The following is a 19476-nucleotide window of genomic DNA, read 5'->3' on the forward strand; positions in this document are numbered from 1 at the left end:
TTGTTTCAAAATCTCCCTATAATCCTACACCTTCGATTATATATCGACTAACAAACACAGATGATGTAATTTTTTATGACTAAGATAAGCATTTTTATCTCTAGAGAGACATGTCAATATGAGATAGAAAAGAATTTTCTTCCTCCAGATCCTAAGATTCCTTATACGTATCAAAATACATTTTGTCATGTGTCACCATCCGCGTTTGACGATATACGATATTAGTATTATATCGTACAGAAATTTTCCTTCTTATACCTTTCAAAAAAGTTCATTTCATAATTCAATATATCATTGCGATAAATATACAGGATTCTTAATCTGCTGAAGCTCGTGTGGGACATCATTTTTATTTACAATATTAGATCTTTCCTCTAGAGTCTAGAGTATTTTAGTGCTATACAAAGTTTAATAGCTTAATAATATATTTCTTCTTTTCCTTGTTAAATTTATATTTTATTGAGAGTATTTCATGAAACTTGTTCTATCCGTTTTCGTAAAATGGATTTATAAACTATATTTTTTGAGAATATATTTCTAACAAACATGTAAAAGTATGATAAAAGTATCGAGCACTTTTGTCGGACAATCTATTGAGTAAGAAAAACGTAACTGTAACCTGTAAACAGTAAAAATTTGCGCGAGAGTGTCTATGGCCTGGTGGTAAATAACCCACGCATATATACGTACAAGCATAAATCACAATCGTGGTGTGATATTACATGAACACAACGTATTCTTTGCTGTATTGACTTTTGTTGAAATTCGAGGATCGCTCGTACGGTAGAAAAAGAACCTCGTAAACCGTTCATCGATAACTATTAATTATGGCAACTATAATAACTGGGAAGATCACTGCTGCGGTGGATAAGCAGGATTGTACGGAGCCTGTTTAGCATACGCCTCGTTGTACGGTGGGGGTTGCGGCATCTCTAAAAATAATAAGAAAAAGAAATTATCCAAACAAGAATAAAGGGCTTATCGCGTGCACTCCTTTTTCGTGTCTTTGACGTTAAATAATATTAAAACTCAACAAAAGACTTATAAAAAGAATCAACTAAAATATCTGAGAAATTAAAATATTATTTTATATATATATTCATAACTGCGCGTCAGACGTTCAGTGATTGAATGTGAACCCAAGAAATTTTGATCAAGTACCTGTCGAGCCCATTGGGTATGGAACATAGTTTTGAGCAGGTTGACTGTAGCTGGGTGGAATAGTTGCCTGGGGCTGAATTACTTGCACAACAGGTGCCTGAACTTCTGTAACAAATACTCGTGTAACAGGTACAAAAGGATCCCAAGTGTATCTTAAATTCGTCTCAGAGACAGCGAGCAAATTAGCATCAAGAATAAAATTAACGAAATCAGAACAAAAATGAGATGTAATAACTCAATGGAGTTTCTTAAGCAGACCTTAAGTAACAAAAAGGCAAAATTTAATTAATCGAAATTGTCTTTAGAGAAATGTGTCCTTATATTATATCTTATTAATCAGTTAAACTAAAATGATGAATTGTGATATATTGGTGATGAAATCGGGGGTTATATATGTCAATAATGTCTAACATTTTATGAAAAAAATTTATATATTTTTTTAAGCGTCTTATAAATGAGATACATGACCTGCATGCTGGTTATATTTGATTAGCGATTTTGTACGTATTAGGCGAATCTAATGTTGCTAAGTTTAATGTTAGTTATATATATGCACAAGTGGAAGGAATGTTTATTTGAACACATTTCATGTAGTGTATTTGGAAGATGTAAATGCATCAATTGAAAAAAGGCCGAAGACAATTACACACAAAATGTTCCATCTAAATTTATATATGCTTATAGTGATGTCATTATTAAGCCCCTTGCACAATGCCAGGCAACAGGCAATAGGAACAGGAAATAACCAAAAAATCGTTAATTACAACCTAAAAAATTCGAATGCTATGATTGGTTGGCAACAGGCAATAGGCACAGAATTTCCAACGTGACGGAAACTCTGTGTCTATTGCCTGTGTCACTGTTTATTCTGCATTTATACATGATTTCTGATTTCTATTCCCTGTTCCTATTGCCTGTTGCCTGGCATTGTGCAAGGGGCTTTAATATCATATCCTTCTCATGGACATTGCTCTCAATATAAAAAAAATAACAATCTATAATAAATAAAATAAATATCATATATCATATTTTTATCACATATAAAGTGGAACATTTCATACGTACATCTTAGATACGCTTAACGCTATACGGAAGCATGGCTGTAACAAAAATATCAAAATGCGGTTTATATAAAATATTTGATACGTAACGCTGTTTACATGCGTATTATTGTACATGTATCTCAAACTCGGTTTCCACTGTGCAAAGTTATCTTATATCTAAGAGACTAGATTCTCCTTATAAGAATATAGCAATTCGGGTACTTAAACTTTTAGACCTTTTATAAAAATGCTCTGTCGTCAATATAATACTGAAAAGAAAAAAATATCGATGTAATGCAGATATTCTTATAAGGAGAAAATGCACTTTTGGTATATATAGTAAAATATATAAGTACATGTTCCTTATGGGAATTAACTTAATTTCAGGTTACATATATAGGAAGCAGGATACCCCAATAATCGTTAAAAATGTTTTAAACATTGACATACAAATACTCTTCGTAGGAGGAATGGTCTTTCAGAATGGTATTATGCCACGCCTGGTCCTAGAAAGAATGACGACTCTGTTACTAGCCAATTCAGAATTTATCGATACCTATACTTAATTTTATTAAATAATTTAACTGATGTTTGTGATTGTTTTTATCGTGCAAAAGCGTTTGTAATTATAAATATTTTAGAAGAATGCTTCCGCAAAGATAATTTTGCCGCTGTCTCTGACACAGAATATTTATTGATATTCATCAATGTATATTTGTTTCATGTATAAATGGAGATGTTTAAAATATGATGAATTTAATATTGGGAAAATTGTGTATGGTAATTCAATATTAATGCACGAAATTTAAGAAAGAGAAGACATACTTCCGTAGACAGTGCCTTGACGACGGCGATACCACGGGCAGCTGGTGCAGCAGAGGCAGGATATGCAGCACACTATTAGCCCGATAACTATAGCTGCTGCGATCACCACCGGCAAGATGATACCGAGCCTGTGAAGTAATAATACATATATACATGAAGAAAATGATAGAAAAATATCGTGTATTATCTTTCGTTATATGCAAATCGTTTTCTCAAATGATTTTATTATTTGCCATGTTATTTTGACACACACACACACCCGTGAATAATATAAAATAAATAAAAGATCGTGCGCCATTTAGAATTAACATATTAAATACAATTTATTTTGAACACCGTGAGTATGCTACGAGCGATTATGATATTTTACCCAGTTCTCGCAAACTCCGCGGCATTGCAACAATAGGGCTTCTCGGTAGACAGATCGAAGCAGCAGTAGGAATTCTCGGATGGATCTATCAATGGTCTTGGACAGGTAGTCAAAATCTTCTCCAAGAAATTCTTGTTGCTTTCAAAGGTACATTCCATTCCTAAAAATTAAGCAAGCTCTAAAATATTCGGCGCACTAAAAACATCTTAAATACTAGCTGTTAAAAAAATAAAAGCAAACTGAATTGCTAGCCGGTGAAATATTTCCCAAACAATTCCAGATTTCAATGCAACACCATCTTAATCTTATCTTGACGATAACAAATAATTATGTTCTATTTATTTGATGCTTAATATTGTAGGAATATTTAGCTACGAAAATTATAGTTCAAAGCACTCCTATATATAACTCTTAAACTCGCCGACGCAATAGCTTAGCAACGTACGGCCACGATTTACGGTTCATATTACCAGTATGTGTAAACTGTAATATAATGAGAGATTAGATGCACGTCTACCATGACGTCATTTCATTCCTAGAAAAAAGGGAAGCTCAAGCCGGCGATTCAAGAAGTTATTTTGCCAGGACTCAATTTTTTATTGCCTCGTAGATTTCAACATTTTTCTGCATTTGGCAATAAGCTTCTTCGTCTATCGATCAGTGATACGAAACAAAAGACGGTAGAAATTAATAAAATCCAAATTATAAATAAAAATAGATAAAGTATGCATAAAGAATATATAAAAAAACCTAATGTCTTCCAATGTAATTTTTACTATTCTCTATTTTCTATACTTTTATGCAAATATTTTTAATGAAAAGGACGCGAAATGGAGTTCGTGATAGCATTATTGGATTCCGCGTATCCAAACGTAATCGATCGCTATGCTGTACATACGTATACGCACACGCACGCAGAAAATATGAGAGCGTGAAAAAGGACCAAGGAAATCATCTGTCTAAACCTAAACCAACACTGGTTCAACCAATGCATTTAGTCTAATTAATTACTGCTATTACTGCGTCCATGTTACAGTCCACAGTTGATACTTGATAGCTCTTATCACGAGGGAAAAACAAAAGACCGATCGGGCTATGACACGCTAGACGCTAATCGATCGACATTACTTCAAATTGATAATCTGCACACGACGTAACGTTCCGAACGTCGCTGTAAATATAGTCAATTGCCAAGCAATAGATCGGCAAGAAGCCGAGATAACTAATGTGAAAATCAGACTGCGCTAAATTAAAAGAAGCAGCGTTTCCTATCGCGACGCGCTATCAGAAATCTGCCTACAGGAAACGTTTGTCGCTTATACATGAGTCAACTTGGACTTATTTTATCTCTACTTTCCTGGAATCCGACTAATAAATAGAGCGATTATTTCTATCTTCAGCATAGCGACATTACATATAAGATAATACTATATACATATTTTTGAAACACAAAAAAAATAACGAAATCGCTTCAAAAATAAGATATATGAATTATCTAAGAAAAAAAAAACCACGTAGTAAAGTAGATTTAGTAAAAATAAGGAATACAAAACTACGTAATTTTGACAATCGTGTTTCGTTCATCCACAGAGATCCTAACGAATTTTGATCCCATTTATTGCCAAATTGATGAATGGCCAAGAGAATTCGTTGTTTTATCAATTTGAAGAACTATTAAGGTAGTCGATCTCTTGTCTTTATACTATAGAAAATCGATTTTCTATAGATTTTATTGAAACTGTGAATATACGTTAATTTAAGTGTGCTTTATGCGTGGTATAAATTTCAGTACCTCCTCCGGTATAAAAAATCAAGATAGTGAGCCTCAAAGTTTCAATTTTTACCAAAAAAATTTTTAAATTTAATTTTTTTTAATTTTGGCATTTTTTCTTTATAGAACTCGACGAGAGGAGCAACTTTGGTCCTCTTGGCCAACCTCGTATCTCTTGCCGTTTGGCCTGGAAAACCTTTTTATTAGTAAAAGTTGAAACTTTGAGGCTCAGTATCTTGATTTTTTATACTGGAAGGGGTACTTACACTGAAAATACCACGCATAAAGCACACCTAAATTAACGTATATTCACAGTTTCAAGAAAATCTACAGAAAATCGATTTTCTCTAGTATAAGGACAAGAGAACTACCTTAACGCATAGCATTTGCGAGAGATCCGATTTCGCGAGACTTGTGAAAACGAATAAGATACGGACGCAACCTTGTCTCAGATTAATGATAACTTGGTACTTTCGTAAGCTAATTTTCATAGCATTCGTAGCATATTTATAGTATATTTTACTTTAAGGTTCTGCGCACAATAAAGCACATATTAGGAATAAGAATAAATATTAAAGATTAATTATTAGGAACCGGAATTAGAAATAACAATTATAAACGTAACGCACAATAGAAAAAAATAAGATATAAGATATAAATATAGGAATATTCCTATACATTTACATATCCTAATATTTAATATTTATTACAAGAATATTCCTATATATTTATATATCCCAATATTTAATTCTAGCTAGCCACACTTATTTTCGAGTTTTTATATCCCGGTCTATAATAGGTGTTTTAAAAGGCCTATTCTGTAAACATTAACGACATCGTTACGTGCTTTGCGGCAGATATAATGTACCATAAAAAAGAGCTGCGCAAAGCACGTAATGATGTTAACGTTTACAGAATAGGCCCCTAAGTCCTAAGCGCTAAGAAATTGACCAATCACAGTCGAATTTAAGGAGAATAGTCGACTGTGATTGGTCAATTTCTTAGGGCTTAGGACTTGGAAGCCTATTCTGTAAACGTTAACGACATGCATCATTACGTGCAGATATAATATAACATTTGCGCACGCACAGATATGACATACCATAGAAAAGCTGCGCAAAGCACGTAACAATGTCATTAACGATCAATTTCTTAAGGCTTAGAGCTTAAAACACCTATTTTTAGACCGGGACTAATTCGCCACACTCCGGTCCGTGAGGCCGCTCGACTTTGTCACATTTATACTACGTTTCGTATCCGACGTTTTGTTCCCCGAAAAAAATCTCCCGGAAATCAATTCCTGGAAAAAATCTCTCCGGAAAAAATCTCCCCATCAAAAAATCTCCCCCGGAAAATATCTCCCCCGCAAAAAATTTCCGTGCCCAGCAAAAACCGAGGTGCCGATGACCCCTCATTTTATCTCAGCTCAAAACATCTCAGCAAAAATATCTCGTCTATAATATTTCAGTCCAAAATGTCTCAGTTCAAAAATATTTCAGTCCACAAATATCTCACACAATAATGTATCGGACAAAAATATCTCGAGTAAAATAATAATAATGGGACGGAACGTACTTTGGGGGCACACTATGTGTCTAGTTTAACAATAGTGGAGCCCCCCGTAGGGGGGCGGAAGCTACTGCCTCCACGCATATACTTTCCACGCGAGACAAGGTGCTATATGGGTTCACAACTTGTAACTGATTACTGTTATTCGAGGTGATATTGCTGACGATGAGTAAACACAGTACAATCAGTTGACGGTTCCGAATATTAACATATACAAGCACCAAATAAAGTCGCACGCAGTCTAGTGTAACGGCCTTTAAAAATGCCATCTCAATTTGAAATACAGTAGTACTGAAATTTTGGATGGGGAGATTTTTTTCAGGGGAGATTTTTTCCGGGGAGATTTCTTCCTAGAACCCTACGTTTACGCGAGCGTTACAATTCTGTAGTAACTCACGATAATTCCTTCGCGTAGTGAATTGTCGTAGGTTACTACAAAAATAACGCTCGCGTAAACGTAGTAAAATTGTCATTTTCATTCTAATTTAATATTTTCAAGCTTGTACCGATGTAGAAATTGGTAATAATAAGACTCTGAATAAGACGTTTATGATATATAATATCAGGCCAAGAAAATTATTTGAATTTAAACTGAACTTAAGGAAAGTAGAAAATTATGTTATTATGTGAAAACTAGAAAATCGAAAAACGTTCAGCGGTTCGCTGAATCGGACTCTGGCGGAGCTAGGGTTAATATTTGTTCTTATTCCTAATATGTGCTCTATTGTGGGCAGGACCTAATGTATTAATTAGCGAATTATAGTATATTAAGTACGCATAAGAATACAATTCGTCTGATTTAACACACTATAAAATTATGAATGGAACAAAGCCTTGCAATTTCGACGTGCTGGAATTCTTCCTCGACTCTAAGATGCTGGGTGTTCGAAGTGCTGAATAAAAGTTTAACGAATCAATGCTTAACTTAATTAATTAAGCAATATCTGCATGTATTTTGGGTAAAATTAACTTTTTATTTAATACATGGAAAAAAGATTAGAACAGTGACTAATGAATGACTAATTATGCGGTTCTGCCGACAGAATTAATAGCCGATTAAGTCGACCAAACGCAGTTTGGTCGAAGTTGCGATACATCATCAGTTAGTCGAGAAAAAGCGCCAAATCTCTTGTTCGATCGCGCTGCGTAAAATAAATTTTCCGCTTCAGCTTCAATGGAAACAAGCTATTACCACTGTGATAGAAACGAGAACAAAAAAGAAAGGAGAAACACTCAGGAATTTGGTAAACACATCGTGATATCGCATCTCTTAATGTCGCTTAATGTGTCCGGAGAATCAGATAAGACCAACAATTATCGATTAATCGCGCACCCATTTTATAAAGAAAACGTTGGTTGCGTTGCGCAACCAAGAGCGAATCTTCGATTATATATGCGGGGTGTTATTAATCATCCCTCCCATATATATGACCGCGATAAGCGTCTAAACGCATGAATCGCGGCGCTAACGACCCTGTGCGTGTGTACATACGCACACACACACACGTACGCGCGCGCCACTCCCCCTAACAAAATCGCGCACTCGATTGTGATTGTTCCGCCGGATGATCTCGTTTTTTTTCCTTACCGTAAACGGACGCCGCGTGAAGGGAAATCAGCAGCAACGCTACCGTGAGACGTGACATTTTGATGCTGCGTTTCACTCGACGAATCTGCAGACGACGACGCTCGGTGGTTGGTCACACGACAACGGTACCAGTCTAACGACGAATTTCGGGCCGGGTCTCGGGCAACTACCTGCCGATTGCACGCTGCTGGGCTCACTGGGCTGCTGCACGATGCGTCCCGTTGCGATATCGTCTGACGCGAAATGGACGTGAGAACTCCAGAAGTGGCTTTAACCCATTCGACGCGTCCGAGAACGTAAGGGTGGGGGGGGGACGGGAGCACGAACACGCCGCATTGGCTGTACTCGAAAATCGCGAAGATCGAGAAAGGAATCTGATAGGTAGATCCAAAAGTTGCGTTATTCGCTAGTAATATCTGATTGGTCGAACAGTGGTTGCGTCATTTCGCGAATTTTTAAAAGACCGTATGCTGTTCTTTTCGAACAATATTTTTAGATACTTAAAAGTTGAGTTATAAACTCTGAATGACAAATATAATTTACGCATTACACGAAGAATAAAAATGTTGATTATATGTATACATATAAAGCATCTTATAAATTCTAGGGAGGCAAACTTGATGGCTGAATGTCCCAGATGTAAGTTCGTCTAGTTATATCGCTGAATGTAAGTGGCGCCAAAAATGAAAATAGAACCGAGCTCCCGAATACGAAATGAATAACGAAAATACCGTCGCCGCTGTTTTAAATCTAATTAAATTTTAACTCGATGGTAAAATAAAATCTTTGTAACAATTAGGTATAAAATTACATTTTAACTTCAGTATATAAAAATTGTCCTCATTTGTATCATTTTTATTCACATGTTACACTTGATCATAGAGAAACGATCGATGGCATTTCTGTAAAATTAATAATATATAAAAAATAATACCATAATATATGTATAATACCATAATAAACATATAATATAATAAAATAACTAATAAAATACTAATTATACAAAATACTAACTAATAATATAATAATATTGAGTTTGGCTTCCGGATTGGAATCGCATGACTTGTCTGTTTGATTCCGAACGAATACGCATGGTTGCTTCTCTCTGATGAAGTGAACTGAAATGTTCACAAAACGTCGGAATTAGAGACCCTTACTTGAGAATCTCTAGTCGAGAATCAAATAGTCAATTCACGCGGCTCCAATCCAAAAACCAAACTCAGTATATAATATAACAATAATAAATATATAATATAAAATACAGTAATAAAACAATATAAACCCATATAGAAAAAGTATAAAGAAAATTTTAGTTAGAGAGAGAAATGTGAGAAAAAAAAAAAAAAAAAAAAAAAATAATGCAAATATATAATTAAATTATACTAAAATTCAGTGTCTCGAATCTTCGTTAATGAGATCGGCGATGATACGTCCCATGTCCACGTCATCCTTCAACACAAACGAATGATGAAAGCCACGCTGACATACTTGAGCATTCAGATCAGGATGCCTTGATACAATATTTCTGTAATATTTCACTGGAGCCCAACCGTCCTTTGCACCGTAATAAAGCCAAAGTTTATCAGCATGTTTCGATATAATCTCGTGATCAGCTTCTTTCACATATTTCATCTCTTCATCGGCAAGATTGATTATTCTATGCAAAACTCTTGGATCCAGCATTTCTCGAACCGCTCTGATGGATTTTGGTGGAATACCACAAAACATCATACCGAAAATACGTATCATAAATGTTTGTAGAGCCACTGGAAATATTGTTGTGAAGATCCAAGACAGGCAAATCCAAATTGGTGCTGCGCGTGATATCTGAAAAGAAAAATTTAATTATTAAAACCATGTGGGAAATAATTACGATACTCATAATGTTTCATATAGATACGACAAATATATATATAACGATCGAAATGCCCCGAAACGTACAAAATTGTTGAAAAACCTTCCATTACGGGTCTTTGCCATATACTCTATCGTGGGAAACAACAGATAGCATTTCCGTATCCTTCTTTCAATGTCATCGTTCTTGAGCAAATTGAGTACGAACCAGGCACCTATGGAATGTCCAACGAGATACAAATGCGCATCCTCTGGAATGTATCGTCTTATGAATTCAGCCTGCCAACATATATAGAATTATAGCCGTGCCATATTGAGAGATCGGGAGATCAATAAGAAGTGTTTGAAGACCTCGAATACCTTGTGTTGAATCTGCGCCGTCAGACCGTAGCACTCTGCCCACTTCTCGTCGCCGGGCATAGCGATATCCAGGTTCTCCGGTGGTTGAACATGTCCGGCGTGTCCGATGACCCAAACAGGGGTGTCCGACGTTAATTTCGAGTTGAGCTCCTTGACGAAGCCCTCGTAGAATCGTGGAATACCCGGATTCCCGGGAATGACGAGGACTACCTGCTTGCTGGAATGCGGTAGCGGATCCTCCTCTATCCAACGGCCTTCCGATATCACCTCGGTCTGCACCTGATTGCAATTAATTATAGCTCGATGCATCCTTTATCTCGAACTGCACGACACCAAATGTTCGTATGGATGGTTCGTTCGCGTCGACAGCTGCTATAGCTGGCTCGCGGTATTGCGACGTGTCCAGGTATGGGAACGAGACTGAACAAAGATCAATCGCGATTCACCCGAACGGTGCATGATTATGTAGGTACGTGTTGGCATGCGACGTCCCAACTAAAGTGGAACGAAACGATCATCCGTGTGAGCCGAAATAGCTCAGTTGGGAGAGCGTTAGACTGAAGATCTAAATGTCCCCGGTTCAATCCCGGGTTTCGGCAAATTTATTTTTTATTATTCTTAAGTAATACCATATTATAAATTGCCGAATCAAGAAATAAAACCGATATATTTTTATTATTAAATTTTTATTTTTTTTTTGTAATTTATTAGGTCCTAAAAATATATACTGTCCATCGTCGTGTTTCTATTGTTACGAGTGAATATGAGCATGATATATTACATCTTTTGTCGAGATCATGTGTTCTATCGTGATATTCTTATTTATATATCTTATACAATAATTGCGCGTTCAATTTATAGAATTAGTTTCGATAATAATTCAATACTTATTATTCTTAGGACAATGTTTAATACTTTCCCAAGCATGGTTTTCTTACATCGATAATTTTTTCCATGAAATTTTCGAATAAAGCGACAGAGGACTCTGCTGGTAACAGTTTTGAAATTACCCTGAAAATGAGAGCCTAATTTTTTAAACATTACTTGAAATAAAGTTACAGTTATATTAAATTATGACACAAAAAAGTATATTGCTTGTATATTAATATTAATATTATCGATTCAATGAAATATATTGAAATTTAAGGTGCAGAGGAATTATTCTTACAGCCCGAGCAATATCAGAACACCTAAAGATTAAAACATCTGAGGATTCCCAAATTTGTGAAATTGCGTACACAAAAAAGTGTTCAACGATCCGACAATTTCGAAATTCTTAATAAATAGAGATCTCAACATTTTTAAATCTTAATTTCCTTATAAAACATACATATTAGAAATATCGAATAAACCTCAAGTATTGTTCGATTAACAATTGAGACGTCGCAGAGAGAATATCTAAGAGACGATGCGGTCAAGAATGTTCGTCGGATATTCGCATTACAACGAGCATTGCCGATCGCTTCCCAGATTCGACGTGCATGGATATCGTGACCGGCATCGCCGATCTTTCGTCCGGCTGCACGGAAAATGCGGCGGGCGAGGGAATAGAAACGAGAGAATAGCCGGCGCCGCGCGGCGCGGCTATAGCCGCCGCGACCGCGTCCCACGGCGAGAAGCCGTGCTTTCCATTGGAAAAGTATGGCGGCGGTAATTCGAACGCGCGTCATACGGTCCCGCGAGTGGAGGCGCACGCGTCATGGCGTTTAATCGCGCGCTCGCGGGGCGGGGCATTCGGCACGTCGGTGTGCATGCGGACGTACACGCAAAAAGCCCGCGGATCGGCCTCGATATCGAGGCGTGGCGCGCGCGAAAAGGTGGGGGTTGTTGGGACGACGAGAGGAGTGGGAGGGGGGAATGACCCGACGACGGGCGAGCCGCCTCAGCCGCCCCGTTCGCGGGTAGAGGCGCCATGCTGACGCGCACGCGACATCCGCGCGTAATCGGATGATCGTTCTTTCGCGTCGTTCTTTACGCGCGGTAACCCCACGAGCCCTTGGGGGCGTCTCGCTGCGACAACGGGCAACGTTAGGCCCGACCGTTGCCAGAAACGTTGTCTCGTTAGGGATAAGAATTAACGGATGAAATGAGTCGTATAGAACCAGATACGCGTCGGGTCAGGTTAGATTAGGTCGGGCCGCATTGCCGCCCGGATACAAATTTGTAGAACGACCGCCGTCGTTCGCTATACATTGTTATTGACGAATTTATGGACGATTCGAGGATTGTCATTAATGCGTTGTGAATGATTCGAAGAAATGCTTCGTGATACCTTGCTTATATCGTCCGAGATTCTCGCATATGATGGCTGTAAAAAGTCGCGATGTAAAAAACGCAAAATCGAAGTTTGCACAAAACGTATATACTATTCGGTATATACAATCTACAGAAAATGTTACATGATAGAACAAAGATATCTTATGTATACAAATAAAATTAATCTGGTACTAAATTTTCGACAAATTATTACACACACATTTTTTAAATATTTTAAATAATTTAATTAGTTAGATATTTTAATTTAGTTTACAATTTTGTACTAATTTAATAAAGTTTAATAGTATCTCCTGATTTAGATTTATTCATTATATGTTGGCTCTGGTACAGAGATTCTGTTTCCTTAAAATATAGAAACACGGGAAAACCGACTTATTATAAAATACAAAGAATATTTAACCGTAATTACTTCCGGCAGATTAATTAGACATTTTTTTATAAAAAAATTTTTATTCATAAAATCACAAAAATCGAAATATTTATTGATATTTCCTTTCACTCCTGACACTCTATTGCGTCATATTAGATAGAAATAATATTCTAACAAAGATTGGAATGTAAAATTTGTCAAGCTGCCATATACGGCAGTATTTTAACGAAGTGCAGTGCTTCTACGAGCTCGTTTTGTAAATCTGTAGGTGCATGGGTGAAAAATATGAATAAGAAATTCGATTAATGAATAATTATATATGAGTCAAATAAAATATGTATCAATGTAAGGCGATAACTATGTAGTAATGGTATGAATTAGAGACCCTATATTAATAAGAGACTGGCTATGTAAGGCAGCCAGTTTTGATTGGTCCGCCAGTTTTGTCAAAAGCGAGAGAAACAGAAAAAGAAAGAGATATAAGAGAGAAAGAGAAAGCGATATTAGACTTTTGACAAAACTGGGCCTTATAGCCAGTCTCTTGTTATAGAGGGTCTCTATATAGTATGAATTATTTTGGATATGTGTCATATTTTGGATGCGTAATCGTATTTGTAAAATCAAAGGAGCTTAATTCTTTTTAAATAAGATATTGGTACTTTCTTTTTAATGACGTATACTTCACGTTAGAGGAGTACGCATCTGATTGGCTAGGTGTAATTTCGTTATTACGTTGTTAATAGCTCCTTAGTATTATCATAGGACTCAATTATCAATCAATCGTAAACCTATAATAGTCCGTTCGAGAAGAATGCAATTATTTCCCAATTGATCGTGGAAATTAAAAGCTTCCCACAGAAACATTGCAATTATCAGCGGATTCGCCGATTCCGCGTTCCCCCTCTCGTTATCGGCGCGAGAAATTTTCGTATAATTAATTACGCCAATGAAATTTCAATCTGACATCGCCGTAGGTCGCAATCGAAGACGGCAGGCGAGTCCGCGGAAGGAGGAGGCGCCGACCTTCGGGGATGGAGGCGTGGACTCGCGCGGCTAATGGGCGTGGCTTCGCGGACGGGGCGGGGCGCGTTTGCCCCGTTCTGGGCTAAAACCCGCGGCGGGGCCGCGGCCTGCCAGGCCCACGGTCCGCAGTCCGCAGTCACAATTCGGTCGTCCAGCGGTGCGGACGTTACACCGTTTTTGTGTCGCGGCTATAAATTTCGCGAGAGATTGCCGGAAGTGCGATTCGGCACCTCCGGTCGAACATTCGAACGCCTGTCTCGTCCCGTTTTCCCGGGTACTCGTTCGGTGTACGCGATTCGCGGTGCTGGTGATATCGTTCGAAATCCAATCCTGGACGCGCTCGTACCGCGCGCGGCCGCTACAAAGGGGAATTATCGTTCGATTGCTCCGGTAATTTCAGAGCGGGAGACGTGAAACCTGTTGTTACGACACAGTGCAGTACTGTTCGCGGCGTCGCTCCTTCGGAACGTTTTTCTCGAAAGATCCGCTCGGGTGAAGCGAGCGACTTTAAGCTACGCCCGGCCGGCGCGGCGCTTGTATATTAAAGGGAGATATGCCCGAAGCAGCGACGGCAAACGACTGCTGACAGCTGCCGCGCGCTCCGTGGAATCGCAGCCGTTTTTCGGAGCGCCCTGGTCGACCTATACGTCCGAGTGATACTCCAACGTCGTCGTCCGGGGACGAGATGCGAAGTCGCCGAGGCGAATCCATGTAGATCGTCGCGCGCGACCAGGAGGCGGACTTTTAAGGGCGGACGGGTGCGGCTGGTGCGAAATGTAGCTTTGCGAAACACCTTCCGTGCTTCCGCGAAGGGAAGACGGCTGTCGGTTCGTTGATTCTCTTCTCCGTGTATCGAGGAGAATCAATTCCTTCATCCCCAACCCCCGCGTACGCTGGTCTCTCTCTCTCTCTCTACGCGCGCTCGCGCTTCCGTTCGTCGAGTGTGGTGAAACCCGGAGTGACAAAAACCCCCTCGAGGTTCGCGAAGGTTCTAATCCGGCGCTGGAACAGAAACGTCGGGGGAAGAAACGTCCCCGCGCGACGACGCTTCCGCGATGTGCCTGATGTGAATTGGATACTTGGAAAAAGGACTGCTCCTCTTCCCGTCGCGTCCAGGATGACGAAACGCTGCTGCCTACTGCCGGACGCGTTCGACTAGTCGTCACAGTGGAGTTCTGCTTAATCGCAGGTAAGAGTGATTTCCGACGGGCCGCGTTTGCCCGTCTGAGTTTGAATCCCAGTTTGAGTTTTGAGATAGGTCCTCCAGTAGTTTGGGATTTGTGAAAATAATGCATTTGTCATCTGGGTCCTATAGATTACGAACTGTAGAATGTACGTAGGGGCTGTTATAATAATTAGTTGGTCGTCAGTGAACAATGGCGTGCACTGAACGCGATATAACTGGGCGGTAGCTTATTTCATCAGTCATCGCATCTCTAGGCTTTTCTGAAGAATATTCCTTACACCTTGATGCGGGACGTGCTATTATTACCGCGAAACTTTTCAGGGGAAAATAGCTTGGGAAATTGTCGAGCGAATTATTGTTACGTACGAAGGAAAATCTGCGCCGCGGTTAGGATCATTTTGCCGGATCTGATACGCGCGTAATTTTATATGCGTTTCGCCGCAATTATCTTCATTTTCGGGTTTCCCTCTTGTACAGCTATAAGGATGATTAAAAAAGAATATGCTCTTCTTAGGATATACGAAGACAGCCGTAAATGTACTTTCTCCGTCGTCGGCGACGATCGATAGCGACTACTACTTCACACTTAGTTGATATTGCCTCGCTCGCGCATTAGCCCCTTCGTCTTGAAAGTGGCGACACGCAACTTTGGAAATTCACGCCGTTTTACTATTTATTAAAACATTCCGATTCTTTCAAGATTTGTAATACTTCGAAATTAGTGCCGTTTCAAAAATAAATTCGCAAAGATTAACCCGAATCGCTGGGTTCGTCTTCGAATTTCACTCGTGATAAAAATTTAATGTAATTTTACATCTAAAACTTGGTGGACGTCGACAATTCGCGGCTCGTCAAAGTTCCGCTGGCCTGCAAGTATCAGCGAAACGAGCTCCGTGCGTTCAACAGCTGCGCGAAACAATTTATTTAAACCCGGCCTAGTGAGCGGTGATGTCGCAAAGAAGCGGAGTCAGCCAAGTCTCTCTCGGTCGTTCCTCGCCTAGATTTTACAATGGACCGTTTCGAGTGCCGATAAGATACAGATACCTATAACTATTTCTGAATGAATCTTTTGTGAATCTCGAGCCCTTAGAAAACAAACTCTAACGGGAACGGACGATTGTCTCGACGGAAAGGTTGGTTTGGACAGTTTCTTTTTACGGTAGATTTTAAATATCATGAAACAATGGAGCAAGATGGCGCGTAAGAATAGTAAAAGACAAGGTTGGAGCGAGAGAGAGAGAGAGAGAGAGAGAGAGAGAGAGAGAGAGAGAGAGAGAGAGAAATAGATGAGATAGATTTATCCAGTCTGGGAGCCTAAGTCCCTCGAGAACGGTCAAAGAGTTAGACACAGTAATATATATCGCGAGTTAACGCGCCTGCGAAAGATTTTCAGAAGCGAGAGTCGGGAAATTTAACGCCCGAGACAATGCGTTAAGTTTCTCGGGGACGAAGTTGATAAAATAATCCGAGCTACTACGAAGATTCAAGAGTGGATTACGTAAGTGGGAAACAAGTCCGACGTTTGAATGAGATCGACGATGCGGTACCGATAACAGTATCGTGTATAGGCGAGGGAGAACATTTGCGGGGAATGTTGTTGCACGGCACTAACTATAGTTGTAAACAATGCAGTTGCGCTAACAATCAGTGGATCATCAGTTATGCTAATCTTCCGGTATCATTCGTCTTTATCTCGTTGAGTGTATAATCTAATTGAAAAATTTGTACTTCGTGAATAAGTATTTGGACTGATTTTTTTTTTAAATTAAGTAGGACCATTCACTCAACCTAATCTACATTCGTCATTATAATATTCGATCGATTTTATCCAATAACGGAAAGTTATAACGAGACTAAAATGAGCATGTTTTATAAAGGACGAGTCGACGCGACGAAATTTCGTTGTAATTTGGCATGTACGAATTCCTGTGAAACTATTATACGCCGCGGACCGACGAGCGACAAAGAATCGAAATTAAATAAAGCTACAAACGTTCACGAGACGTTTGACGTGTTGTACAAGAAAATCGGGCGGATAGAGAAGGAGGGAGATGTGAAAATTTCGTGACACGAGAACGAATCGGTAAAAGTTCAAGCTGGGAGGGTAAGCGAAAACAGTGGCACGTGACTGTGTGAGTCACAAACAAACGGAGTGAAACAAACGGAGAAGACGTCGCTCAGTCGCAGCGCAACCGTTTTCCTTCATCTTTACAAACGCGTTTCTGTTCTTCCGACGTGAATTTATTTGCGAATACCTCTCTCTTTATCAGACTACGTAAATCTGCGGGGCTGGGAAATACGGGCTGGTTTTCTTCGGAGCAACGGGTATAGAGCGAGGATAAGGGCGAGGAATGTTGGACAGAGGCGGGTAATGTGGGACACCGTCGTTTTCGTCCATCTGGCGCTGCAATTTCGCGGGGCACACCGAAGACCACCTTTTTTCTACGTCTAAAAGATCGCTTCAGTAGGCTATACTTTGACCTGAACCGGCCTAATTCCAGCCTTGTACCGTGTCTTTTTAGGAATTCAATCGATATCCGAGTTTCTACTTCTCTCATATCAGACAAATAAGTACCCATTCTTAATGCATTAACGCTATAGAAGAGCAACATTCTGTGTTTACATTACGAGACAAAATAAAAATCGATTGCCGATTAATGAAATGATTATTGGCCTTCTTTTCTACAATTAACGCTCGATGATATATATAGTTCACGTGATATATCGTGTTTTGCAAAACACGCATGCGTTTACCGTCGGCAAACCGCGAGGCGAATAACTTCCGCAAGTTGCAACTTCGAGGGAGCGGCTTTCTTTAAAAAAGGAATATACTTGTCTCGCACACACTATTGTCCTGATGGAAGCATGAATCTTAACCAAAGGGCAATAGTGCCTTACGACGTAATGTGTATAAAATATCTCTCCATTGATATATAAATAACACTGAAAAATGTTACAATATATATCTTTGTACAAAATATAAAAATATTATATAAGAAAATATATATTCTTCTTAATTACCTCATATTTTTTCTTTTTATCGTCGCACGTTCTCACTTAGATCTCACAACAACAACAACAACATTGATTGCGTAATTTTCATGATAGCTTTCATATAAAATATCTTTACATAGAACAATTAATTATTGTCAATAATTATAAATATCCGGAAAATATCGATATCTGTTGTATATCACTGTTTTATGGAATTATCGGTAGTAAATATTAACATAGAGATCGATACGCGCGAGAGATAAACGAGCTGCTTTCTTTTTTCTTCGGTGTCAAAGATATTTTGACGATGAGATATTCGATCTCTCTTTTTTTAGTTAAATGCAAAACACAATTTATTGACGAGCTTGTGCTGAAATAACGTTTTGTTTTAAAACCATCGACGTTCGCACTCGATCATTTCCGGCATAATCTCAACTACTACTTGCGTAGAGTATCAATAATTTATTAATCACAGATAGCGTTGGCACATCAGACTAAGAAATTTTTACTCAACTCGTGTATCAGCTTCTCCATATTTGCATGATTACATTTGATGCGATTTTAATGTCGAACCGATAAAATTTCTGAACTGTGGTCGGTCGCATTTAGCGTTTGTTTTTCATGCTGAGCGGTGACATTATACATATAGTGATGCAGTCAAGTCGCGAACCTAAGACTGGATATCTCATAAATAAATATTAATAAAGCACTAGGGGGGGGGGAGCGGATACAAGAAAATCTATGTTTTTACATTTCATATAATGAGCGATTATGCAAGCATTACGCATTACTATACAGTCACAACTGGAAAGAAACAGAAAGCCGGATGAATTTCGGCCAAGTAAAGATGTTACAGGGATTTAAATCCCGTCAATCATTCTCTGACGACTTTGATTGTAGTCGCGGACGAATATCATTCAATTAACGCGCTCTTGCATAATAATGCCACGCGATTTGCGCGAAAATGTATCTCAGTTATACATCAGTAAATGTGTACATCAGTCGTTCAAACAATAAAAATGTATAAAATTCGGATATATGCGATAAAGAGGGAAACGATAAGAATTGGAAAAATCTACAAACCC

General features: G+C 38.7%; 3 protein-coding genes and 1 non-coding gene across 6 annotated transcripts in view; 2 read left to right on the forward strand and 2 right to left on the reverse strand.

The window, feature by feature from the left end:
* Positions 1-331: 331 nt before the first annotated feature.
* On the reverse strand, positions 332-8524 carry LOC143906571 (uncharacterized). Of its 2 annotated transcripts, none has more exons than XM_077422738.1 (5): positions 8328-8524; positions 3400-3559; positions 3030-3157; positions 1162-1263; positions 332-932 (listed from the first exon to the last, which is right to left on the reverse strand). In XM_077422738.1, the coding sequence occupies exons 1-5, from the start codon at positions 8383-8385 to the stop codon at positions 853-855; spliced, it is 528 nt and encodes a 175-aa protein (XP_077278864.1). In that variant the 5' UTR covers positions 8386-8524; the 3' UTR covers positions 332-852. The 2 variants fall into 2 exon arrangements, with proteins under 2 accessions (XP_077278864.1, XP_077278863.1); XM_077422737.1 differs by having other exon boundaries at positions 1162-1266.
* A 743-nt stretch (positions 8525-9267) lies between these two features.
* On the reverse strand, positions 9268-11028 carry Sturkopf (lipid droplet associated hydrolase sturkopf). The gene is made up of 3 exons (XM_077422736.1): positions 10542-11028; positions 10269-10460; positions 9268-10154 (listed from the first exon to the last, which is right to left on the reverse strand). The coding sequence occupies exons 1-3, from the start codon at positions 10848-10850 to the stop codon at positions 9717-9719; spliced, it is 939 nt and encodes a 312-aa protein (XP_077278862.1). The 5' UTR covers positions 10851-11028; the 3' UTR covers positions 9268-9716.
* Positions 11029-11067: 39 nt separating this feature from the next.
* On the forward strand, positions 11068-11140 carry Trnaf-gaa (transfer RNA phenylalanine (anticodon GAA)). The gene has a single exon. It is a non-coding gene; the product is annotated as a tRNA-Phe (tRNA).
* A 3218-nt stretch (positions 11141-14358) lies between these two features.
* Wge (BAH domain and coiled-coil containing protein winged eye) overlaps positions 14359-19476 on the forward strand; it is a 53905-nt gene continuing 48787 nt past the window's right edge. For both annotated transcript variants that reach the window (XM_077422776.1, XM_077422777.1), the window contains exon 1: positions 14359-15400. The gene's annotated coding sequence lies outside the window, so the exon portion shown is untranslated. The remainder of the gene's footprint in view (positions 15401-19476) is intronic.

This window comes from Temnothorax americanus, unplaced genomic scaffold, assembly GCF_048541705.1.
Source record: "Temnothorax americanus isolate GAGA-0224 unplaced genomic scaffold, ASM4854170v1 Scaffold73, whole genome shotgun sequence".
NCBI classification, from domain to species: domain Eukaryota; kingdom Metazoa; phylum Arthropoda; class Insecta; order Hymenoptera; family Formicidae; genus Temnothorax; species Temnothorax americanus.

Excerpts from the sequence above, each read along its gene's own strand:
- LOC143906571 (XM_077422737.1), bottom strand. The coding sequence starts at position 8,385 with ATGTCACGTCTCACGGTAGCGTTGCTGCTGATTTCCCTTCACGCGGCG. Across the intron at positions 3,560-8,327 it reads TCACGCGGCGTCCGTTTACG|GAATGGAATGTACCTTTGAA; the intron begins GTAAGGAAAAAA and ends CTTAATTTTTAG. Across the intron at positions 3,158-3,399 it reads GCGGAGTTTGCGAGAACTGG|GCTCGGTATCATCTTGCCGG; the intron begins GTAAAATATCAT and ends ATTACTTCACAG.
- Sturkopf (XM_077422736.1), bottom strand. The coding sequence starts at position 10,850 with ATGCATCGAGCTATAATTAATTGCAATCAGGTGCAGACCGAGGTGATA. Across the intron at positions 10,461-10,541 it reads CGGCGCAGATTCAACACAAG|GCTGAATTCATAAGACGATA; the intron begins GTATTCGAGGTC and ends ATATGTTGGCAG. Across the intron at positions 10,155-10,268 it reads GAAGGTTTTTCAACAATTTT|ATATCACGCGCAGCACCAAT; the intron begins GTACGTTTCGGG and ends TTTTCTTTTCAG.